General features: G+C 52.9%; 1 protein-coding gene across 3 annotated transcripts in view; it reads right to left on the minus strand.

Annotated features, from left to right (window-relative positions):
* Nucleotides 1-25,512, minus strand: part of CENPN (centromere protein N) — a 128,554-nt gene that overhangs the window by 95,739 nt on the left and 7,303 nt on the right. For all 3 annotated transcript variants that reach the window (XM_075325849.1, XM_075325850.1, XM_075325848.1), the window contains exons 2-4: nt 16,122-16,302; nt 15,902-15,947; nt 14,136-14,195 (exon numbers count right to left, since the gene is read on the minus strand). In XM_075325849.1, coding sequence (XP_075181964.1) covers nt 14,136-14,195; nt 15,902-15,947; nt 16,122-16,302 — 287 coding nt within the window. The remainder of the gene's footprint in view (nt 1-14,135; nt 14,196-15,901; nt 15,948-16,121; nt 16,303-25,512) is intronic.

Raw genomic sequence — 25,512 nt, forward strand, 5'->3', positions numbered from 1 at the left:
GCCGCGATGAAGCCGGGGACTAAATTTAATACCGCGGCCGACAAGCAGGCGCGGTCGGCGCGGTAGTCCCCGGTCTTCACAATTCAGCAGCCAGTTGCGGCGTCCGGGAACCAGGCGCTCCATACACATTCCCCATGGGGACACAGAGTACCTCGTGGATGCAGGGCCCTGTCCCTGAAGATAGATAAGCTCCTGTCCAGCAGATTCCCTCAGGGGCTGCGGAGGGAGCACGGTCCCAGAACCTGGATGACCGCTTCGGATCCCACTTCTACCAGAGCCCTAAGGGATGGAGAAGGAAACACGGCATGAGGCTCCGGCCGTCGTACCCGCAATGGGTACCTCAACCTTAACAGCACCGCCGACTCAGTGGGGTGAGAAGAGAGCATGCCGGGGGCCCCGTGGGGGCCCTCTTTTCTTCCAACCGATACAATCAGCAGCTGCTGCTGACTAAAATGGAGATGTGTGAGTGGATGTGTGCCTCCTTCCACACAAAGCATAAAACTGAGGAGCCCGTGATGCACGGGAGGGTGTATAGGCAGAGGGGAGGGGTTACACTTTTGAGTGTAATACTTTGTGTGGCCTCCGGAGGCAGAAGCTATACACCCAATTGTCTGGGTCTCCCAATGGAGCGACAAAGAAAGTAGGATTTTTGTGTACTCACCGTAAAATCTCTTTCTCTGAGTCTTCATTGGGGGACACAGGACCATGGGTTATGCTGCTGTCACTAGGAGGCTGACACTAAGTAAACATAAAAAAGTTAGCTCCTCCCTAGCAGTATACACCCCGAGCCGGAGGCGGGCTCACATCAGTTGGTGCACAAGCAGTAGGAGGAGTACCAGAATCACCATACATAAAAACAAGTTGTAACTAAAACAATGCAGCCGTGCAAACAAGAGGTCTATGAACATAAGACCGCTGAAAAAAGCAGGCAAATGCAATGGAACAACCAAAAAACCAAGCAGGGTGGGTGCTGTGTCCCCCAATGAAGACTCAGAGAAAGAGATTTTACGGTGAGTACACAAAAATCCTACTTTCTCTATCGTTTCATTGGGGGACACAGGACCATGGGACGTCCAAAAGCAGTCCCTGGGTGGGAATACCGAAAAACCCGCAGATAGGAAGAAAACAACAACCTACCTCGACGGGCTTGCACTATAATTGAATGCTGCCACCCTATTACAGGTGTGCAACTGCTGCCTGCAAGACCTTTCTCCCAAAACTAGCATCTGCCGATGCTTGGGTGTGAATCTGGTAGAACCTAGTAAAGGTGTGCAGGCTAGACCAGGTGGCGGCCTTGCAGACCTGGTCGGCCGACGCCTGATGCCTAATCGCCCAAGAGGCTCCCACTGCACGGGTAGAGTGCGCTCTTACCCCCCGTGGCGGAGACTTGTCCCGAATCCGATAGGCCTCTGATATGGCGGAACGGATCCATCTGGCAATTGTGGCCTTGGATGCCGATTCACCCCTCTTGGGACCAGAAGGGAGGACAAACAGACCATCTGACTTACGGAACGGCGCGGTTCTGGAGACATAAATTCTAAGTGCACGCACTAGGTCCAGGGTGTGCAAGGACCTCTCCAAGCTGTGAGAGGGCCCAGGACAGAAGGACGGAAGAACGATTTCTTCGTTAATATGGAACGGGGAGACCACCTTTGGGAGAAAAGCGGGATCTGGCCGGAGAACCGCTTTGTCCTGGTGAAAAATCAAAAAGGGGGAACGACAAGAGAGAGCTGCCAGCTCTGACGTCCTGCGAATAGAAGTGATGGCAACGAGAAACACCACCTTCCAAGACAGGTGAGAAAGGGAAGATTCTCGCAAGGGCTCGAATGGGGGGCCCTGAAGTGACCCTAGGACTAGATTATGGTCCCACGGCTCTAGAGGCCGACGGTACGGCGGTGCCAGGTGGGCCACTCCCTGGATGAAGGTCTTAACCTGTGAACGAGCGGCCAGTGGCTTCTGAAACAGGATTGATAACGCCGATATCTGGCCCTTTAGTGTTGCGAGCGAGAGACCCGCATCTAGGCCTGACTGCAAGAATGCCAATAGGGAAGGAAGGGAGAAGGCGAGTGGAGAAGAAATATTATGTTCTTCACACCATCTGAAGAAAACCTTCCACGTGCGGTAGTAAATTTTTGATGAAGATGGCTTCCTGGCCCTAATCATTGTCTGAATCACTCTTGAGGAAAAACCAGCCTTAGCTAGAACCCAGGATTCAATGGCCAGGCCGTCAAATTTAGGACCTGTGAGTTCTGATGGAAAAGAGGTCCCTACTGCAGGAGATCTGGACGGTCTGGAAGGCGCCACGGAGCGTCTGCGAGGAGCTGAGTTAGTGCCGCGAACCATGCTCGCCTGGGCCAGTCCGGAGCCACTAGGATGACCGGAATTCCTTCCGCCTTGATCTTCTTGAGGACCCTCGGAATTAGAGGGAGCGGAGGGAAGATGTACGGGAGACTGAACTGGCTCCATGACAGGGTGAGGGCGTCGACTCCTAAAGCCAAGCGGTCGCGGCACCGCGCTACAAACTGCGGAACCTGACGGTTGAACCGGGAGGCCATTAGGTCCACGTCCGGAACTCCCCATCTGTCGCAGATCTGGTTAAAGACTTCCCGGTTGAGGGACCATTCTCCGGAGGCGAGGCCTTCCCTGCTGAGGAAGTCCGCCGCCCAATTGTCCACGCCTGGGATGTGTACCGCTGAGATCAGGGAGTGATGACATTCGGCCCAGTGCAAAATCTTCTTGACTTCTCGCATTGCCCCGACACTTCTTGTGCCGCCTTGGTGGTTGATGTACGCCACCGCCGTCGCATTGTCCGACTGGATCCTGACCGGGCAACCCTGTACTAGGTGCCAAAACTGCTGCAAGGCTAGTCGGATGGCTCTTATCTCCAAAATGTTGATCTGGAGACAACTCTCCCTCGGTGACCATCGGCCCTGCGCTGTGTGATGCCGAAACACTGCTCCCCAGCCCTGGAGACTGGCGTCGGTGGTTACTATCTTCCAGTGGAGCGGGAGGAAAGACCTTCCTGATGCGAGGTTGCGTTGATTGAGCCACCAACGGAGGGAATGGCGGGTCTCCGGCGAAAGATGAAACCTGCGGTCCAGAGAAAAGGGAGATCTGTCCCACTTCTTCAGCAAGGCCAGCTGGAGGGGCCGGAGATGGAACTGTGCAAAGGGTACCGCTTCCATCGCCGCCACCATACGACCGAGGACCCGCATGCCGAACCTGATGGAAACTTGGCGCTGACGTCGGAGAGCGCGGAGGCCTCGTTGTAGGGAGGACATCTTCTCCTGTGTGAGGAAAACTCGCCCTTGGATGGTATCGAATACCATGCCTAAAAAGGTGATCCGACGGGCCGGGGTCAGAGAGGACTTCTTCCGATTTATCAGCCACCCTAACCGTGAAAGGGTGTCGATCGTGACCTGAACCCCAAGACGACAGTCCTCGAAGGAGGAGCCCTTTATCAACATATCGTCCAAGTACGGGATGACCATGACACCCCTGGAATGCAGGACGGACATGGCAGCAGCCATGATCTTCGTAAAGACCCTGGGTGCGGATGCGAGGCCGAAGGGGAGAGCCGTGAACTGGAAGTGATCTTCCGCTATCGCAAAGCGGAGGAACTGTTGGTGAGAGGTGGCTATCGGGACGTGAAGATAGGCGCCTTGAATATCCAGCGATGCCAGGAATTCGCCTACCTCCATGGACGCGATGACGGACCGGAGTGACTCCATTCGAAACGGCCGAGGCCTCACCGACCTGTTTAGAAGCTTTAGGTCGAGGACGGGACGGACAGAGCCGTCCTTTTTGGGGACCACGAAAAGGTTGGAATAGAACCCCTTGAAACGCTCTGCGGGAGGGACTGGTACCACGACTCCGGCTCGGAGGAGGGAGTCTATGGAGTGAAAGAACGCGCGAGCCCGCGCGGGAGACTCGGGAGGGCGAGATAGGAAAAAACGTCTCGGTGGCTTTGCTTCGAATTCTATTTTGTAGCCTGATGTGATGATCTCTCTGACCCAGGCATCGGCGGTCAGGGGGATCCACACATGCTGAAAACGAGACAGACGCCCTCCCACAAGTCTGGCGCTGTTGCGCGCCGACCGCGAGTCACTTGGAGGAACGTCGGCGGTAACCAGAAGAGGATCTCGTGGGCTGGCTGGAGCGTGAACGCCAGGCGGGATTGGTCTTGAATGACGGGGTCTTCCTGTCTCTCGGAGGAGAGCGACTTTTCCGCGGCTGGGGATTGGAGTTGAAGCTGCGAAAGGGCCGGAAACGAGCGGTGGGGCGCCGATTCTGGAAGCGCTTAGGGTGCAATTGGGGGAGAGATGTACTCTTTCCTCCCGTTGCATCGGAGATCAGCTGGTCCAGCCTATCTCCGAAGAGACGCTCCCCTAGGAAGGGCAGGGAAGTTAGTGACTTCTTAGAGGCCAAATCCGCGTTCCAGGACCGGAGCCAGAGGGCTCGACGGATGGCCACATTGTTGCTGGCGGCCTGGGTCGCGCAACTTGCAGACGCCAGGGCTGCATTGAGCAAGTACTCACCCGCGAGGGAAATCTGCGAGGCGATGGGAACCAGGTCCGGATTGGCAGGAATGGCGCGGAGACCGCAACGTAGCGTGTCCGCCCAGGACATCAGGGCCTTCGCAACCCAAACCGAGGCAAAGGCCGGAGAGAGGGATGTGCCCGCTGCCTCGAAGGCGGAACGGGCCAACCTGTCAATAGTACGGTCCGTAGGGTCCTTGAGAGACGTACCGTTAGTGAGTGGAAGGACTGTGTGAGAAGACAGGCGGGAGATTGGGGGGTCGACCACAGGGGAGCCTGCCCAATCCTTTCGAAGACCCTCAGGAAAGGGATAATGCAAATCGATGGACTTACCGCTGGTAAATACCCTGTCCGGCTGTTGCCTGTGGCTGCGCAGTAACTCAGCGAATTCTCGATGTCCGCTGAATGTGTTCTGGGCCCGCTTCACCCGCTTAAACGAGACCTGGGTGCTCTGGGAGGAGACGGGGTCCACCTGTACCTTCAAGGTCTGGTTTACTGCTTCTATCAGGCTATTCACCATGCGCCGAATATCAGCCGCCTGCTCTGAGTCCTGTAGGTGTGCCGCATCGGAATCATCATCGGAGCAGTCAGAAGCCTCCCTGGAGGACTGACGGTCTGGACCTGGGGATGAAGGTGAAACCTGGGAAGAGTCTGAGGACGAGACCTGGCGGGTCCGTTTTTGAGCAGCAGAGGAGGACCCTGCAACAGGGCTCACCTGCTCCGGAGGCGATTGCGCCGGGTCTGCGGGAATCTGGGCGAGCGACGGCAGCAGGCGCAGAGCTTGCGCGATGGTCCGAGAAGCCTCAGAGAGGGAATCTACGGACTGGGACAGGGACGCTAGCCAGTCGGGGGGGGGGGGCGGGACGCAGGGCCCTGCAGCATATGGCGCTGTGGCGTCTGCGGTATCAGAAGCGTCGGCTCGCGGAGTCCTGCGGAGGCTGTGCGTCTGTAGAACAGACGGAGCATAGTGGGGCGTCCTGACCCTGGGAAAACTTGGACTTGCAGGAGGAGCATGCAAAAAATAGAGCAAAGGGGGCCTGCTTGGATTGGGTGGGCTTAGCCTTAGGCATGGTGAAAAACAGGTACTCTCCCTGGTGGCTGCTAGGAAGGAGACAGGAGAGGGTTAACTCGTCCCTAAACTCAGAGAATGCTGCCTAGTGAGGGCTACTCCTTAGGAGCAGAGCTTACCCAGGTCCTGCGTGCTGCCCACCAGTCCAGAAGAGGAGTCCAGGAGTGAGCTGGCCAGAAGAGTCAGAATGCCGGCGCGCTGCAGCCTCAGGGGACCAGAGGCAGGCTAAAATGGCGAGGGGACGCTGGAGGAGGCTGGGGGAGGAGCAGGATTCCGGCGCGAAAACCCGGAGGATTCACAGCCCCCACCATCAGCCAGGAGGCAGAGCAGTGGGAGGATACAGAGGGAGACGACCGGCGGCCAATAGCGCTGCAGCGGGGGCGTGGCTAGGACGCAGGAGCGACTAGGCCGAGACCGGGGGCTAAATTTATGGAGAGGGCCGGGGGAAAGTGCAGGAAAGGTCGGTCCTACCTGCAATCGGTGGCGCCGGCCCAGCGATGGATGCGGTGCAGGCAGGGCTCCCTGGCCCTGCCTGTGTACAGCGCTGCTCGTCCAGGAAGGCTCCGGGGGAGAGCGTGCTGAGGCAGGGTAGTGGACATCATGATGGGGGTAGATCAGCCCCCTATCAGGAGAAGGCAGCGTGACAGGGCCCCATCTATCACACACGCTGCGGAGGTTCCATCCCTGCTGTACTCCCCTGTACGCCCTTTGGGGTGATACCGCAGGGCGAATCAGGGGTGCCCACAAAACAACCTGCCCACACGCGCACCCCCGGGAGTGGTACCACGGGGACGGGCGGGGGAGAGGGCCCGAAGTCTCAAGCCCCCTGCGACCCTGGGGAGTGGTACCCACAGGGCTGCGGAGGATGAGTGAAGCGAATACCTGCAGAGAAAAAGACGACAGGTATGAGTGTGATGAGCGGCGCCGAATATAAAAGAAAAAAGCGCAAAAACATACATGGCTGAGGGGGGCCGAGATGGCCCACATCAGCCTCCTACGACACTAAGCTAAAACTGATCTGAGCCCGCCTCCGGCTCGGGGTGTATGCTGCTAGGGAGGAGCTAACTTTTTTATGTTTACTTAGTGTCAGCCTCCTAGTGACAGCAGCATAACCCATGGTCCTGTGTCCCCCAATGAAACGATAGAGAAAAGGAATTTACAGTAAGTAAACAAAATTCCCTTCTTCTTTGTCGCTCCATTGGGAGACCCAGACAATTGGGACGTCCAAGAGCAGTCCCTGGGTGGGTAAAACAATACCTCAATAAAAAGAGCCGAAAATGGCCCCCTCTTACAGGTGGGCAACCGCCGCCTGAAGGACTAGCCTACCTAGACTGGCGTCTGCCGAAGCATAGGCATGCACTTGATAGTGCTTCGTGAAAGTGTGCAGACTAGACCACGTAGCAGCCTGACACACCTGCTGAGCCGTTGCCCGGTGCCGCAATGCCCAGGACGCACCTACGGCTCTGGTAGAATGGGCTTTCAACCCTGAAGGGAGCGGAAGCCCAGAAGTACGGTAGGCCTCGAGAATCGGTTCCTTGATCCACCGAGCCAAGGTGGACTTGGAGGCCTGAGAGCCTTTATGCTGGCCAGCGACAAGGACAAAGAGCGCGTCTGAACGGCGCAGGGGCGCCATGCGAGACACGTAGACCCGGAGTGCTCTCACAAGATCCAAAGAGTGCAAATCCTTTTTACACTGGTGAATCGGATTAGGGCAAAAGGAAGGCAAGGAGATATCCTAATTTAGATGAAAAGAGGATACCACCTTAGGGAGAAATTCCGGGACAGGACGCAGAACCACCTTATCCTGGTGGAAGACCAGGAAGGGGACTTTGCATGACAGCGCTGCAAGCTCAGACACTCTCCGAAGTGATGTGACTGCCACCAGGAAGGCCACCTTCTGAGAAAGACGGGAGAGAGAGACCTCCCGCAGCGGCTCAAAGGGCGGCTTTTGAAGAGCCGTCAGGACCCTGTTAAGATCCCAAGGTTCCAACGGACGTTTGTAAGGTGGGACCATGTGGCAAACCCCCTGCAGGAACGTGCGGACCTGCGGAAGCCTAGCTACACGCTTTTGAAAAAACACGGAGAGCGCCGAAACTTGGCCCTTGAGAGAGCCGAGGGACAAACCCTTGTCCATTCCAGATTGTAGGAATGAAAGGAATGTTGGTAAGGCAAACGGCCATGGAGGAAAACCGTTATCCGCGCACCAGGATAAGAAGATTTGCCAAGATCTGTAATAGATCTTGGCGGACGTTGGCTTCCTGGCTTGTCTCATGGTGGCAATGACATCCTGAGATAACCCTGAAGACGCTAGGAGCCAGGACTCAATGGCCACACAGTCAGGTTGAGGGCCACAGAATTCAGATGGAAAAACGGGCCTTGGGACAGCAAGTCTGGGCGGTCTGGAAGCGCCCACGGTTGACCCATCGTGAGATGCCACAGATCCGGATACCACGACCGCCTCGGCCAGTCTGGAGCGACGAGAATGGCGCGACGGCAGTTGGATCGGATTTTGCGTAGTACCCTGGGCAGCATCGCCAGAGGGGGAAACACATATGGCAGTTGAAACTGCGACCAATCCTGGACCAAAGCGTCCGCGGCCAGAGCTCTGTGATCCTGAGACCGTGCCATGAAGGCCGGTACCTTGTTGTTGTGTTGTGACGCCATGAGATCGACGTCCGGCGTTCCCCAGCGGCGGCAGATCTCTCGAAACACGTCTGGGTGAAGAGACCATTCCCCCGCGTCCATGCCCTGACGACTGAGAAAGTCTGCTTCCCAGTTTTCTACGCCCGGGATGTGAACTGCTGAGATGGTGGAGTCTGTCTGTTCCACCCACTGCAGAATCCGCCGGACTTCCTGGAAGGCTTGACGACTACGAGTGCCGCCCTGGTGGTTGATGTAGGCGACGGCAGTGGCGTTGTCCGACTGGATTCGGATCTGCCTGCCCTCCAGCCACCGATGGAAAGCCAATAGGGCTAGATATACTGCCCTTATCTCCAGAATATTGATCTGAAGGGATGATTCTATTGGAGTCCAGGTTCCTTGAGCCCTGTGGTGGAGAAAGACCGCTCCCCAACCTGACAGGCTCGCGTCCGTGGTGACCACGGCCCAGGTTGGGGGAAGGAAGGATTTTCCCCCGGACAGAGATGTGGGGAGGAGCCACCACCGAAGTGATGTTTTGGTTGTGAGGGAAAGAGAGACGTTCTTGTCGACGGAAGCCGAACTCTTGTCCCATTTGCGAAGAATGTCCCATTGGAGTGGCCGTAGATGGAATTGCGCAAACGGCACTGCCTCCATAGCTGCAACCATCTTCCCAAGGAAGTGCATGAGGCGCCTTAAGGAGTGAGACTGACCCTGAAGAAGGGATTGCACCCCCGCCTGCAGAGAAAGCTGTTTGTCCCGTGGTAGCTTGACTAACGCTGGCTGGGTATGAAACTCCATCCCGAGGTAAGTCAGTGATTGGGTTCGTGTCAACTCGGATTTCGGGAAATTGATGAGCCACCCGAACTGTTGGAGAGTCGCCAAAGTGACGGTAAGACTCCGTTGACACGCCACCCGTGAAGGAGCCCTGACTAGGAGATCGTCCAAGTAAGGAATCACCGAGTGGCCCTGAGAGTGTAGGACCGCCACGACGGATGCCATGACTTTGGTGAAAATCCGTCGGGCTGTCGCCAGGCCGAAAGGCAGTGCCACGAACTGGAGGTGTTCGTCCCCGATGGCGAAACGTAGGAAACGTTGGTGTTCGGGTGCGATCGGTACATGGAGATAAGCATCTTTGATGTTGATCGATGCTAGGAAGTCTCCTTGTGACATCGAGGCGATGACTGAGCGGAGAGATTCCATCCGAAACCGTCTGATTCTCACATGTCTGTTGAGCAGCTTGAGGTCCAGAACGGGACGGAATGATCCGTCCTTTTTGGCACCACGAACAAGTTGGAGTAAAATCCGCGCCCACGTTCCTGAAGGGGGAACGGGAATCACAACTCCTTCCATCTTCAGAGCGTCCACTGCCTGAAAAAGTGCGTCGGCCTGTGCGGGGGGTGGGGAGGTTCTGAAGAAACGAGCCGCAGGTCGAGAGCTGAACTCTATCCTGTAACCATGAGACAGAATGTCTCTCACCCAACGGTCTTGAACGTGTGGCCACCAGGCGTCGCCAAAGCGGGAGAGCCTGCCACCGACCGAAGATGTTCCTGGATGAGGACGAGAGTCATGAGGAGGCAGTCTTGGAGGCAGTGCCTCCCGCGGCCTTTTGGGGGCGTGGTTTGGATCGCCACGCATAGGAGTTCCTCTGGCCTTTCTCCGGCCTGTTGGACGAAGAGGATTGGGTCTTGGCGGGGGGACGAAAGGACCGAAACCTCGATTGGATCTTCCTTTGCTGAGGTCTCTTAGGCTTGGACTGGGGTAAGGAGGAGTCCTTTCCCGAGGATTCCTTAATAATCTCATCTAACCGTTCGCCAAACAGACGGTCGCCAGAAAAAGGTAAACCAGTTTCTGGGGCTGCGATCCGGACAGGAGTCCTCCGCCTGTGACCTAGGGGCTATCCTGGGAGCGCGCTGCGGCGCGGACCGAGAAGGGCCTGGAGGAGACAAACGAACAGGGTCCGGGGCCTGTGAAGGACCCGGTCTGGACTGCAATGCCTCAAGGAGCTTAGATGACCATTTGTCCATAGACTTAGCAATGGATTGAGAAAGTGACTGGGAGAGCGTCTCAGCGAAAGAGGCCAACGACGGTGTCTCTCTCCCTGCTGACTGCTCAGAGGGAGCAGGGGGATCTACATGAGCCGAGGGGCCCACAAGTGCCCGAGGCTCCGGCTGAGCAAGCGTGGCAGGAGTCGTGCATTGCTCACAGTGAGGGTAAGTGGATCCCGGAGGCAACATAGCCCTGCAAGAGGTACAGGCAACGAAAAAAGTCTGTGCCTTAGGGGCTTTGCTCCTTGTGGACGACATGCTGTGTCTCTCAGGAGAGTGACCACTGAGGGTATATGGGAAAGGGTATACAGCCTTTCTGAATATATATATACATATATATATATCCGGCACCCGAGGGGGACCAGCACCGGGTGACCGGTGTGGCTTACCAACCGCTAACGAGCGGAGTGTGTCCTCCAGATTCCCTGTCTTGGATCCCCCGGAGCTGTGGAGCTTTTGCTGCTGTAGCAACCACCGGCAAAATGCCAAAAATGGCCGCCGGAGCTCTCAGGGGGGGCGTGGAGCCGTGGGCGGCGCCGGCAAAGAGCGGGAATCTGGAGGTCCCAAAGTGGTCAGTGAGGGGGGGGGAGACATGCAAAGATGCTCCAGCCCTCAAAGCCGACGTCATGTCGGTAATCCCGCCCTTACCCCTGACAGGCAGGCCCGGGGGCGGGATTTTTCGCGACTAGGCCGCGGTGAAGCCGGGGACTAAATTTAAGGCCGTGCCCGACAAGCAGGCACGGTGAGCGCGGAAGTCCGCCGAAAAAACAACCGACGGAACTACCGCAGCTTCCGGAGAGAAGGTGCAACCTCCCTCCCTGTACAGTCCCCACATGGGTGCACAGAGTACCTTAAAGCTGCAGGGCCCGGTCCCTGGAGGTGAAGAAGCTCCGGTCCGGCAGGATCCACCAGGGGCTGCGGATGGAGCACGGTCCCAGCACTTGGATGACCGTTTAGGCTCCCACTTCTCCCAGAGCCGCACAAGGGATGGTGAAGGAGACGGCATGTGGCTCCAGCCTCAGTACCCACAATGGGTACCTCAACCTTAACAGCACCGCCGACGTAGTGGGGTGAGAAGGGAGCATGCCGGGGACCCCATAGGGATCCTCTTTTCTTCCATCCGTCATAACTAGTATGAGAATGCATGAGTGGATGTGTGCCTCCTTCCACACAAAGCATAAAAACTGAGGAGCCCGTGGTCCACGGGAGGGTGTATAGGCAGAGGGGAGGGGTTACACTTTTTTAAAAGTGTAATACTTTGTGTGGCCTCCAGAGGCAGAAGCTATACACCCAATTGTCTGGGTCTCCCAATGGAGCGACAAAGAAACACATTTTTATACATTCACATTACAACACAGGGATGGGAAGGAAGGGGTTATAAGGCCACACGTCACACTGCTACTAGGTTAGAACGCATATGGAACCTGACAGGTTCCCTTTAATATTTTATCAACTAAGAAAGTGAATGAACAAAAGAAAAATGTAAATCAGATCAATATTTGGTGACCGCCCTGTGCCTTCTTCTCGGTACACTTGTCACTTGCACAGAGTTTTTGAAGAATCTCAACAGGTTCCAAACATCTTGGAGAACCGACTACAGATCTTTTGTGTTTGAGACTTGTGTAAATCCTTCTGTCTCTCCATGTGATCTCAGAGAGACAGTATGATATAAGATTAGGGCCCTGCGGCGGCTGGATCATCACTTTCAGGACTCCTTGTTCTTCGTGACGTTGGCTGGATGTTTGGGGTCGTTCTTCTGCTGCAGAATACGTTTACAGCCCATCAGACGCTTCCCTGATGGTTACACATGGTGGATAAATATCTGCCTACATTTCTCGGCACTGAGGACACCAAGAAAGGGGCAAATTTAGACGCCGTTCTTGACCATATGGTGCAAGTGTACGTACAAGAACTGAGGCTCTTTGAAGGTAAAGATCGGACTCCAAATATTGATTTGATTTCTCTCTTTGTTCTTTTATTTTGTTAATTGAAAAAAAAAACCAAAAAACTATTAGGACCAATTTTTCATGAACAGGTGGGGAAGTCACTCAGAAATCCACAGCTGTTCACTGATTTGTTACACACGACTACTCTCTAGCGCCTCCCTTGTCTGCAGGCCACTTTTGGTACTGCAGGACAATGCATAAGATGAGGCTGCTGAGCTAATAATGCCAAATATTGGGGGTCTCACACCAAGGGTAAATGTATATATCACAGATTCCCGCTAATGGAATATATATATCCTCGGTACCCTTAATGATGGCACTCCAATAATTCTATGCAATAACAATTACGCTGCCGCCACCCAGACTTTCTACAGTTAGCTGGGGACCCGTTTCAGATAGCAGAAGGCCCTTCGGGTGTATTGGATTCGTATATAAAGCATGAGGAAGAAACTATCAAATTTTTATATATTTAATCCAAAAATAGGCAGTGTTTAAAAAAATATACAAGAATTTACAAAAGGGAACAATACAATTGCAGTATAGCCCTCAGTCCAGTACACCACTGCGCAACCAGCTCTGTCCTCACCTATTGTACCATCACCCATTCCCTGTAGACTGTGAGCCCTCGCGGGCAGGGTCCTCTCTCCTCCTATACCAGTCTGTTTTGTACTGTTAATGATTGTTGTACGTATACCCTCTTTCACTTGTAAAGCGCCATGGAATAAATGGCGCTATAATAATAAATAATAATTAGGATTATTTATTATTATTAATTATTATAGCGCCATTTATTCCACGGCGCTTTACATGTGAAAGGGGTATACATAATAGGGACAAGTACAATAATCATAAACAATACTGGGCACAGACAGGTACCGGAGTAGAGAGGACCCTGCCCGTGAGGGCTCACTGTCTACAGGGAATGGGTGAGGGTACAGTAGGTGAGAACAGAGCTGATTGCGCAGTGGTGTACTGGACTGAGGGCTATTGTAGGTTGTAGGCTTGTTGGAAGAGGTGGGTCTTGAGGTTCCTCTTGAAGCTTTCCACGGTAGGGGAGAGTCTGATATGCTGTGGTAAAGCGTTCCAGAGTATGGGGGATGCACGGGAGAAGTCTTGGATGCGATTGTGGGAAGAGGAGGAGAGGGGAGTAGAGAAGGAGATCGTGTGAGGATCGGAGGTTACATGCAGGTAAGTACCGGGAGACTAGGTCACAGATGTAAGGAGGAGACAGGTTGTGGATGGCTTTGTAGATCATGGTGAGGGTTTTGAACTGGAGGCGTTGGGCAATGGGAAGCCAGTGAAGGGATTGGCAGAGAGAAGAGGTCGGGGAGTAGCGGGGGGACGGGGGGGGGGTTAGCCAGGCAGCAGAGTTTAGAATAGATTGTAGGGGTGCGAGGCTATTAGAAGGGAGGCCACAGAGCAGGAGGTTGCAATAATCCAGGTGGGAGATAATAAGGGCATGTTCTAGGGTTTTTGCAGCTGTTAAGACTTCTATTTGTGAAGGCATTCTCCCTTTGCAGAATTGTTTTTTGAAGCACATGAAATTTAGCAGTGGATTGCAAGTAGCCCCCCAAAAACCAACATGAAGACAGTCCCGGCAGGTTAGTGAATTGTGAACAGATCAACAACTGCAAACCGTACCGAATAACATGTGCAGCAACTGAAATAGCCAGACAAAGCTAAACACGGAAACGACTGTATGTGGTGGTTCCTGGCTATGATGGTCATGCTATCTCCAGAGGGGGCTACTTTTCCCTGTGCCCCCCTTCTTTATATATCAGTGATCAGGGGATCCCATTCTCCTGATATGTTGGACTCTTATCTGCAAGTATCAGGCATGAACAGTATCCATTTGTACCGCACACCTGATGGAGATGTGATATCTATTCTTTGTTACCTGTAGGCTCTGACAGCTGATACACTTCCCATTTTTTCTGATTTTGCTTGGCATGGTTATCTGTGTGAGGAAGGAGAAAAGTAAATAAATAAATGACAAATAATCCTATCATACATTATTCTGTACTATATCATGGACTGAAGGATTCCTCTACTGAGCGCCGACACTCATAATGCAGTAATATAGTATTTTATCCAGTATGCCAATTATATCGGTCTATGCAATTAAAGGGGTTGTCCACTACTTTTACATTGATGGTCTATCTTTATGATCGGCCGATCAGACATTGATGACCTAGGTCTGACACTCTGCATTCCCGCCGATCAACTGTTCCCGGTCCCGGTGGCGGCAGCCGGAAATGCTCAGTTCCGGAGCTGCTCCATCTTCTGATAGTGGCCGAGACCTGCACATCCGCCTCCCATTCTAATTAATAGGTTGATGTGCAGTACCCGGCTGCTGCTACTACCCGAGCAGCTCCGGCTGCCTGCTGTCGAGACCAAGAACAGCTGATCGGCGGGGGTACAGGTTGTCGGACCCCGACCGATCAATGACCTATCCTAAGGATAGGCCATCAATGTAAAAGTAGTGAACAACCTCTTTAAGGGCCCCCATAAACAATAAATTGCTGTCGGATGAATAAAGATTCAGCCAATCGCTACCTCTCCCGACTCCTCCAAACACGGCAGCGATTCCTCTACAGAATGCTCCTTTGTTATTTATGAGCGAGTCACCGCCAAATTCTTCTGGCAACAGCTTATCTTGCCAGGACAAAAAGGTTGAAAGTCTAAAATCGGTCATATGACATTGGGGGGAGGAATCGGGAGACCCCATACACGAGTGTCAGCCAAGCCGTCAATATGGCTGCGATCGGCTGACGTAGTGTGGATGAGGGTCTGTACTGGGAGAAGCTGATAGCAAGGAGAGTCCCAATCAGCCCTGAGTGTGTAAAGCAGTGATCTCCAATTTGTGCCTTCACTTGCCAGGGCATGCTGGGAGTTGTAGTTTTTCAAGAGCAGGAACGTAACCACTGCCTAAATAATCTTAAAATTACCAGAAACCTTTGAGGTTGTTGGGGATAATGTCAATTGTCAATCTAATATATAAAGCTGAGTGTGTGTGTATGTATGTATGTATGTATGTACAGTATGTATGTATGTATGTACAGTATGTGTGTGTGTGTGTGTGTGTGTGTGTGTGTCCGGTTAAGGAATCCGCACCGTCGCATTTACAATCACGAAGTTTTGAACAGACGCTCCATGTGACTCAGGAAATGTCATAGACTATGTTTTGACAGGAAAAAAAAACACGCTTTACAGTTACTCTCCAAAAAACCTGCCTCCATTAAAGTCAATGGAGCTGCAAGCTGCAGGCTATTAATAGCAGTTGTGAGTGGTTGTTATAGGAACAAAATAAACTGTTAGTATAAGAAGCTTCTGTGTGAGGTAATATGATGTCAGTGGGGAGATGGATAGAGACAGAAAGAGACAAGTAGGCGGGGCGCGAGGCGGGCGGGAAACGAGGAGGGCGGGAAACGAGGCAGGCTGGGCACGAGGCAGGCTGGGCACGAGGCAGGCGGGGCACGAGGCAGGCGGGGCACGAGGCAGGCGGGGCACGAGGCAGGCGGAGAGATAGAGACAAACAGAGAGACTAATATAGAGACAGATAGATAGACAGACAGAGACTGGGAGAGAGACAGGTACTATCCCAGGCAACGCTGGGTACTACAGCTAGTTTATAATAAATGCAAAATCATCCATTTCACTTACACACGATATCCAGGTCAGCCGCGTGATTGAGTGTAGCGTTTCTGTTCTGGGAGAGGAAAAAAAAAATATAGCAGTTAAGAAAGCTCCTAAAGGACATGCTAACTGCGCCTCAGTGTCCTTTTGGACTCCATCTGTTTGCTTTACTATAAAATGATAGTATTTTTTGTAACCATACATTGACTTTCATAAAGCGCATCACACGAGACAAAATACGGTGTACCTCACAGAGATGAACAACGTCCATGGCCACACTGTCCTTCAGTTTCCCTAGATTCAGTGTTTGGAGGTCCCTTTCGGCTAAAAACCCCCATGCCTTCAGCGTGGGCATGAGTTCAGCAAAAGACATCCGCATGATCATCCGTTTTATAAATTCGATGATGCATTCGTCCATAGCAGCAATGCTGGCGGGATAAAAAGAACGCAAAAAGAAAATATGAGCAGAGGACAAAGGAGGAACGAGAACCAAAAGAAGTCTGGAATCATAAGACCGCAGATCAATAAATGGAGAGGCGGCCGCGCACAAACAACTCCCTCCGTTCCTATAAGAGCGCTGATAATTGCAGACACATCCCGAGAACTCTCCAGAAGCGATGGAACAGCCCTTTAAAGTCATTTCTAAATTAGTATAAGGCTGTGTGCACACGTTGCGTTTTTTACCGCAGAAACGCTGCATTTAGAACCGCAGCGTTTCAGTGGCAAATTGCATGCTTTCAGCTTTCCCAGCAAAGTGTATGAGAGAGCCGAAAAATCAGTGCACATGCTGCGTTTCTAAACGCAGCGTTTTGGATGCCAAAAATCGGTGCGGAAAGAAAAGCAGCATGTCACTTCTTTTGTGCGTTGTGGCTGCGTTCTCTCCCCCATTAAATCAATGATGTGGGGGTCAGAACGCAGCTACACCGCAGTGAGCTGCTTTTTTGTTGCGGTCTGCGGCCTTTGTCGGCACGCCAGAACGCAGGCATTAACCTGGAAGTGAGGTCAAGAGGTTTCCTGTTGACCTCACTTCCTGGCAAAGTTCAGGAAAGCCCCCGGTGTCAAAGTGCCCGCCCCGACCCCCCTCCCGAAAATCCAACATGGCCGCGCGCACAGTAGCGCACCGGCCGCCCTGCTCCTATGATTTCTGTCGCATGTGCAATAACACATGCGACAGAAAAATGCCCCCCAGGCCCTGCCCGGTCACCCCCTATTCCCCCGGTGTCCTCCAGTGTCCCCCGGTATTCCCCCTTACCTGTCCGGTCGCAGCGCTGATCCCCCGCGGCCTCCTCCTCCTTCACAGTGCACGCTGGCCGGTCACATGTGCAGAGCAGCTGACAGCCAGCACTGTGTTCAGTGTGAGCTGTGCTGGCTGCTCGGCACTCTGCAGCTGTGACCTGGGGAGAGTGGGTGCAGATTTTTGGCACCCACTCTCCTCAAATGGAGGGTCTGCCCTCCTAGAAAATGGGGGATACGTTCCCTGAACGTGCCCCCATATTCTAGAAGGTCCAGAGGCGACGTGGGACGTCCATATGGATCTCTGCGGACCCATTTTTTTCAAATTTTTTTGATTAAATTGGAGAACAAGGGAATGATTTGGGGAGTGTTTTTTCTAATAAAAATTTTTTTGTCATTTTTCCTTGCTTTTGTTTACTGTCAATTAGTTATGTCGGGTATCTAATAGACGCCGTGACATCACTAATTGCTGGGCTTGATGCCAGGTGACATTACACATCTGGTATCAACCCCATTTATTACCCCGTTTGCCAACGCACCAGGGCGCGGGATGAGTTGGGGCGAAGCGCCAGGATTGGCACATCTAATGGATGTGCCACTTCTGGGGCGGCTGCGGCCTGCTATTTTTAGGCTGGGAAGAGTCCAATAACCATGGCTCTTCCCACCCTGAGAATACCAGACCCCAGCTGTCAGCTTCACCTTGGCTGGTGATCTAATTTGGGGGGACCCCACGTTATTTTTTTTTTTAATTCTTTATTTATAAAATTAAAAAAAAAAGCCTGGGGAGCCCTCCAAATTGATCACCAGCCAAGATGAAGCTGCCAGCTGTGGTTTGCAGGCTACAGCTGTCTGCTTTACCCTGACTGGCTATCAAAAATAGGGGGGACCCCACGCCATTTTTTTCATTGTTTTTTTTTTTTTTATTGGTTAAATACTAAGCTAGGCACCCTTTAGTGCCACATGAAAGGTACTAAAGGTGCCAGCTTAGAATATGCAGGCGGGGGTGGGACGTTATATATATTTGACATCCATTCATCCATTGACGCTTTTTAGGTTGTGTGCCCACAATCAGGGTTTGCAGCGTTATGGGCGCTGAGTGTTTTCCCTGCGTCCATAACGCTGCGTTGTGCAGTAGAAGCACAGTGGAAGGATTTTTGGAGATCCCATGCCCACTGTGCTTCTTTTCTCCGCAGCATAAACTGACCGGTGGCGTGGCTTCCTGAGCCTCAGCATATCAATTTATGCTGCGGAGACGAGAGTGTTCTCTGCAGGTAGCATAGAGCTAAAGTCCACAGCAGCCTGAACCCAAATCGTGGGCATGGGCAGCTGCGTTCTCCCGTGGACAACACTCACATCTCTGCAGGAGGCTGACACTGTGTACTGGACGCCGTGTCGCTGGATCATGGCCACATAGCCTTAGGCCCCTTTCACACGTCAGTGATTCTGGGACGTTTGTGCTTTTTTTTAAACGTACCAGGATCACTGACATACGCAGACCCATTATAATGAATGGGTCTGCTCACATGTCAGTGATTTTTCACTGCACGTGTCTCCGTGCAGCGTACCCGCGTGTGCGTTATTGCCGCACGGAGACATGTCCATTTTTTTGTGGCATCACTGATGTTCCACGGACCACACAGTGGTGTGGTCCATGAAACACGTGCCAGAAAAAAACGTGCTTTTAAAATAAAAATCATTTTAACTCACCCGGCGTCCAGCGATGTCCTCTGCAGCCCGTTCTCCCTGCTGCTTCTGAGCCGGCTCATTATTGTCGCGCATATTCATGATGTGCGACACAGCCGACCCGGAAGCAGCTGCTGCGGGGGTCAGCGCCAGCCGGATGCTGCACCGCGGGAGCGATCAGCACCATGGAGAGCGGGAGCGGGCGCAGGTGAGTTAATCTCTAAGTGCAATCACGGGCCACGGAGAACGGAGCCCGGATTGCACTTAGACAACCCATGTGTGCCGTGATTCACGGCACACGGAGGGACATGTGCGTGTTTTACACGCCAGTGAAAAACGTCAGTGTTTTTCACTGATGTGTGAAACGGGCCTAAAGAAGGGAATTTTGTTACTTACCGTAAATTCCTTTTCTTCTAGCTCCTATTGGGAGACCCAGACGATTGGGTGTATAGCTACTGCCTCCGGAGGCCACACAAAGCATTACACTAAAAAGTGTAAGGCCCCTCCCCTTCTGGCTATACACCCCCCGTGGGATCACGGGCTGCTCAGTTTTAGTGCTAAAGCAAGAAGGAGGAAAGCCAATAACTGGTTTAAACAAATTCACTCCGAAGTAACTTCGGAGAACTGAAAACCGTTCAACATGAACAACATGTGTACCCGAAAAAAACCCAAAAATCCCGAAGGACAACAGGGCGGGTGCTGGGTCTCCCAATAGGAGCTAGAAGAAAAGGAATTTACGGTAAGTAACAAAATTCCCTTCTTCTTCGGCGCTCCATTGGGAGACCCAGACGATTGGGACGTCCAAAAGCAGTCCCTGGGTGGGTAAAGAAATACCTCATAGTAGAGCTGCAAAGACAGCCCTCCCCTACGGGGAGGCAACTGCCGCCTGCAGGACTCTTCTACCTAAGCTGGCGTCCGCCGAAGCATAGGTATGCACCTGATAATGTTTGGTGAAAGTGTGCAGACTCGACCAGGTAGCTGCCTGGCACACCTGTTGAGCTGTAGCCTGGTGTCGTAATGCCCAGGACGCACCCACGGCTCTGGTTGAGTGGGCCTTCAGCCCTGATGGAACCGGAAGCCCAGCAGAACGGTAAGCTTCAAGAATTGGTTCTTTGATCCATCGAGCCAGGGTGGCTTTGGAAGCCTGCGACCCTTTGCGCTTACCAGCGACAAGGACAAAGAGTGCATCCGAGCGGCGCAGGGGCGCCGTGCGGGAAATGTAGATTCTGAGTGCTCTCACCAGATCTAACAAATGTAAATCCTTTTCATACCAATGAACTGGATGAGGACAAAAGGAAGGCAAGGAGATATCCTGATTAAGATGAAAAGAGGATACCACCTTAGGGAGAAACTCCTGAATGGGGCGCAGCACTACCTTGTCCTGGTGGAACACCAGGAAGGGAGCCTTGGATGACAGCGCTGCTAGCTCAGACACTGTCCGAAGAGCCGTGACCGCTACCAGAAAGGCCACTTTCTGTGAGAGTCGAGAAAGTGAAACATCCCTCAGAGGCTCGAAGGGCGGCTTCTGGAGAGCAACTAGTACCCTGTTTAGATCCCATGGATCTAACGGCCGCCTGTACGGAGGGACGATATGACAAACCCCCTGCAGGAACGTGCGCACCTGAGAAAGTCGTGCTAGACGCTTCTGAAAAAACACGGATTGTGCCGAGACTTGTCCTTTAAGGGAGCCGAGCGACAAGCCCTTTTCCAACCCAGATTGCAGGAAGGAAAGAAAAGTAGGTAACGCGAATGGCCAGGGGGATACTCCTTGTGCAGAGCACCAGGATAAGAAAATCCTCCACGTTCTGTGGTAGATCTTAGCAGAAGTGGACTTCCTAGCCTGTCTCATGGTGGCAACGACCCCTTGGGATAATCCTGAAGACGCTAGGATCCAGGACTCAATGGCCACACAGTCAGGTTCAGGGCCGCAGAATTCCGATGGAAAAACGGCCCTTGGGACAGTAAGTCTGGTCGGTCTGGTAGTGCCCACGGTTGGCCGACCGTGAGATGCCACAGATCTGGGTACCACGACCTCCTCGGCCAGTCTAGGGCGACGAGTATGACGCGGCTGCAATCGGATCTGATCTTGCGTAGCACTCTGGGCAAGAGTGCCAGAGGTGGAAACACATACGGGAGCCGGAACTGCGACCAATCTTGCACTAAGGCGTCTGCCACCAGAGCTCTTTGATCGCGAGACCGCGCCATGAAGGCCGGGACCTTGTTGTTGTGCCGAGACGCCATTAGGTCGACGTCCGGCACCCCCCAGCGGCGACCGATTTCCTGAAACACTTCCGGGTGAAGGGACCATTCCCCTGCGTGCATACCCTGGCGACTGAGGAAGTCTGCTTCCCAGTTTTCTACGCCCGGGATGTGAACCGCTGATATGGTGGATGCTCTGTCCTCCACCCACATTAGAATCCGCCGGACTTCCTGGAAGGCTTGTCGACTGCGTATCCCTCCTTGGTGGTTGATGTATGCCACCGCTGTGGAGTTGTCCGACTGAATTCGGATCTGCTTTCCTTCCAGCCACTGCTGGAAGGCTAGTAGGGCAAGATACACTGCTCTGATTTCCAGAACATTGATCTGAAGGATGGACTCCTGCTGAGTCCACGTCCCCTGAGCCCTGTGGTGGAGAAAAACTGCTCCCCACCCTGACAGACTCGCGTCTGTCGTGACCACTGCCCAGGATGGGGGTAGGAAGGACCTTCCCTGTGATAATGAGGTGGGAAGAAGCCACCCTTGCAGAGAGTCCTTGGCCGTCTGGGAAAGGGAGACTTTCCTGTCCAGGGAAGTTGACTTCCCGTCCCATTGGCGGAGAATGTCCCATTGAAGTGGGCGCAGATGAAACTGCGCAAACGGGACTGCCTCCATTGCTGCCACCATCTTCCCTAGGAAGTGCATGAGGCGCCTTAAGGGGTGCGACTGACCATGAAGGAGAGACTGCACCCCTGTCTGTAGTGACCGCTGCTTGTCCAGCGGAAGCTTCACTATCGCTGAGAGAGTATGAAACTCCATGCCAAGATACGTTAGTGATTGAGTCGGTGACAGATTTGACTTTGAAAAGTCGATGATCCACCCGAAAGTCTGGAGAGTCTCCAGCGCAACCTTCAGGCTGAGTTAGCATGCCTCTTGAGAGGGTGCTTTGACAAGCAGATCGTCCAAGTAAGGGATCACCGAGTGCCCCTGAGAGTGCAAGACTGCTACCACTGCCGCCATGACCTTGGTGAAAACCCGTGGGGCTGTCGCCAGACCAAATGGCAGAGCTACGAACTGAAGATGGTCGTCTCCTATCACGAAACGTAGAAAACGTTGGTGCTCTGTAGCAATCGGCACGTGGAGATAAGCATCTTTGATGTCTATTGATGCAAGGAAATCTCCTTGAGACATTGAGGCAATGACGGAGCGGAGGGATTCCATCCGGAACCGCTTGGCGTTCACATGCTTGTTGAGCAGTTTTAGGTCCAGAACAGGACGGAACGAGCCGTCCTTTTTTGGAACCACAAAGAGATTGGAGTAAAAACCTTGCCCTTGTTCCTGAAGAGGAACAGGGATCACCACTCCTTCTGCTCTTAGTGAGCCCACCGCCTGCAGAAGGGCATCTGCTCGGTCGGGATGTGGGGCTGAAGGGGCAGGGGGAGAAATATCCAACAGTCTATTGATGGCCGCTATAAGGTCATTTACCATGGCGTCACCATCAGGAGTATCCAGATTGAGAGCGGTCTCAGGATTAGACTCCTGATCACCCTCCTCTGTCTCATCATACAGAGACTCTTCTCGCTGAGACCCTGACCAGCGTGAGGACGTGGAGGGTCTCTCCCAGCGAGCTCGCTTAGGCTGCCTGGGACTGTCTGGATCTAGCCGCAAGCCTGGAGATTGGGGGATCCACCTATGGACACTGGGTCCTGGTACAGAGAAAAAAGTACACCAAAATAACACTGTGGCACTAGTGGGGCCAGCACTAATGTGCTGCTTACCGCCCGCTTAACGCGGGTGTGTGGTCGCCAGAAATCCCTTGTCTGGGTCTCCCAGAGCCTGTGTCCGTTCTCCAGCCAGACTGCATGTAGGAATGGCTGCCGGCGTCTGTGGAGAGGGGCGGGCCCTGGGCGTGTGCAGACAAAGTGCGGGAAACCTGCGTCCCACTGTGCTCAGTGAGAGGGCTGGAGTATGTAAATAAGACTCCAGCCCTCGGCGCTGACTATCGTACAGCGTCTCTCCCTTGCCCTGATTGACAGGGTGGGGGCGGGAACGAAGCGGAGCTAGGCCGCAAAAGCCGGGGACTAGATTTATAAGCGCCGCCGTCGTAAAAGCACGGTCGGCGCGAAGTCCCCGGCGCACCACAAGTCTCAGCCGCGCCGCCGCTCTAGGGGTGGCCGGCGCGGCAGTCCCCAACACATAAAGTCCCTCAGAGAAGCTGCAGTGACTGTAACCCCAGCGCGCAGCGCTACTGTCCCCGGCGCACTAGCACACCCAGCAAGTCTGGAGTGTGCGCGGCCTGTCCATACGGGGACACAGAGTACCTGAATGTTGCAGGGCCTTGTCCCTGAACGGTACCCAGCTCCGTATCCAGCAGGTTCTATGGGTCTGTGGATGGAGCCCGGCCTCAGGGCTTGGGGGCCGGTAAGATCCCACTTCCTCAGAGCCCCTCAGGGGGATGGGGAAGGAAAGCAGCATGTGGGCTCCAGCCTCCGTACCCGCAATGGGTACCTCAACCTTAACAAACACCGCCAATAGGAATGGGGTGAGAAGGGAGCATGCTGGGGGCCCTATATGGGCCTTCTTTTCTTCCATCCGATATAGTCAGCAGCTACTGCTGACTAAAACAGTGGAGCTATGCGTGGATGTCTGACCTCCTTCGCACAAAGCTTGAAAACTGAGCAGCCCGTGATCCCACGGGGGGTGTATAGCCAGAAGGGGAGGGGCCTTACACTTTTTAGTGTAATGCTTTGTGTGGCCTCCGGAGGCAGTAGCTATACACCCAATCGTCTGGGTCTCCCAATGGAGCGCCGAAGAAAGTGAGAATATTGTTGCTACAGCAACATTTTGGGTGAAGTAGCTGTGGATTCAAAATGCTTAATATACTCCTGAATAAAATCCTTGAGGGGTGCAGATTCCAAAATGGGGTCACTTGGTGGGGTTTTCTGACGTATAGGTACCCAAGGGGCTCTGCTAATGTGACATGGTGCGCGAAGTTTATTTCAACTTTTCCAAAAATTCAAATGGTGCTCCTTCCATTCCAAGCCCTTCCATTTATCCAAACAGAATGTGGAGAAGGAAATGACATCACAGGTTTTTTTTCTTCCAAAGGTCTGTGTTCAACCAACTTTATTAACACTGACAAGTCTTAAAAAACGCACCTAAAAAAACGCATGAAAAACGCATGAAAAACGTATGCGTTTTCGATGCCTTTTTCTCAAAAAGCATTGTTTACAATTCTCCCCTCTGCCAGAGGGTGCGTTTTTTTCCGCGCTGAAAAAAAAGCAACGTGTGCACATAGCCTAACTCAGCAGCAGGTTTTCCTGGGTAATCTGAGAGCAGCATGATGTAGGGGCTGAGACCCTGATTCCAGTTATGTATCACTTATTAGGCTGTGTGTTGCTGTTTCAATACAATCAGCGTTTTATTATCAGGAGATAATCACTGCCTGGCTAGGTGGTCCAGCTAATCTGTTTGACTCCGCCCCCTCCATTGATTGGCTGCTTGCTAACGATGCAGTGTGTACAACAAGCTGCCAAACAGTGGTGAGGATGGAGATAAACACAGCTGAGCATTCATAGCACTGCTACATCTATAGCAGATACAACAGGGATTCTATCAAAACTGCAGCAAACAGACCAGTAAGTGACACATTGCTGAAATCAGGCTCAGATTACATAGCAAAAACCTGCTGACACATTCCTCTTTAACTTCCTAATGCAGTATATGGTTTAAAGGGAACCAATTACCAGGATTTTCGTCTATAACCTAAAGCCAGTGCTATACTGGCACTATCAGGCTGATTCTATACATACCTGCAGTGGTCAGCTCGGGCGTGTAGGTTTTGAAATCCAAGAAATTAAAGTTTATAAAATCAGCAGCTTCTTGAGTGACAGCAGCTGCCGATCAGATAATATCTGGGGGGTATTCAGCGTTATCCCCTCCCCCTGTTAGAATTAGCATAAGTATTATACCGTCGACCTAGCAGGACCTGTGTGAGGTCATACCCATGTGACCAGAAGGGGCAGGGCCTCAGCCAACAGAAAAATGTTGCTTCCTGATATAAGCTTTGTTGGCTAAGGCCCCGCCTCTTCTGGTCACATGGGTATGACCTCACACAGGTCCTGCTAAGTCGATTGGGTAATCTTTATGCTAATTCTAACAGGGGGAGGGGATAACGCTGAATACCCCCCCAGATATTATCTGATCGGGAGCTGCTGTCACTCAATAACTCTGAATACCTCCCAGCTATTATCTGATCGGCAGCTGCTGTCACTCAAGAAGCTGCTGAATTTATAAACTTTACTTTCTTGGATTTCAAAACCTAAACATCCGAGCTGACCACTACAGGTATGTATAGAATCAGCCGGATAGTGCCAGTATAGCACTGGCTTTAGGTTATATACGAAAATCCTGGTGATTGGTTCCCTTTAAATCAACATCCACTGGACAGCAGATCACTGTGGGCCTGGCAGCCAGGATCTCCCAAAAATCGCCGGGGTGCTCAATTCTTCCCAGCCACAAAGATA

The sequence above is a fragment of the Anomaloglossus baeobatrachus genome, chromosome 10 (genome assembly GCF_048569485.1).
Source record: "Anomaloglossus baeobatrachus isolate aAnoBae1 chromosome 10, aAnoBae1.hap1, whole genome shotgun sequence".
NCBI lineage: Eukaryota > Metazoa > Chordata > Amphibia > Anura > Aromobatidae > Anomaloglossus > Anomaloglossus baeobatrachus.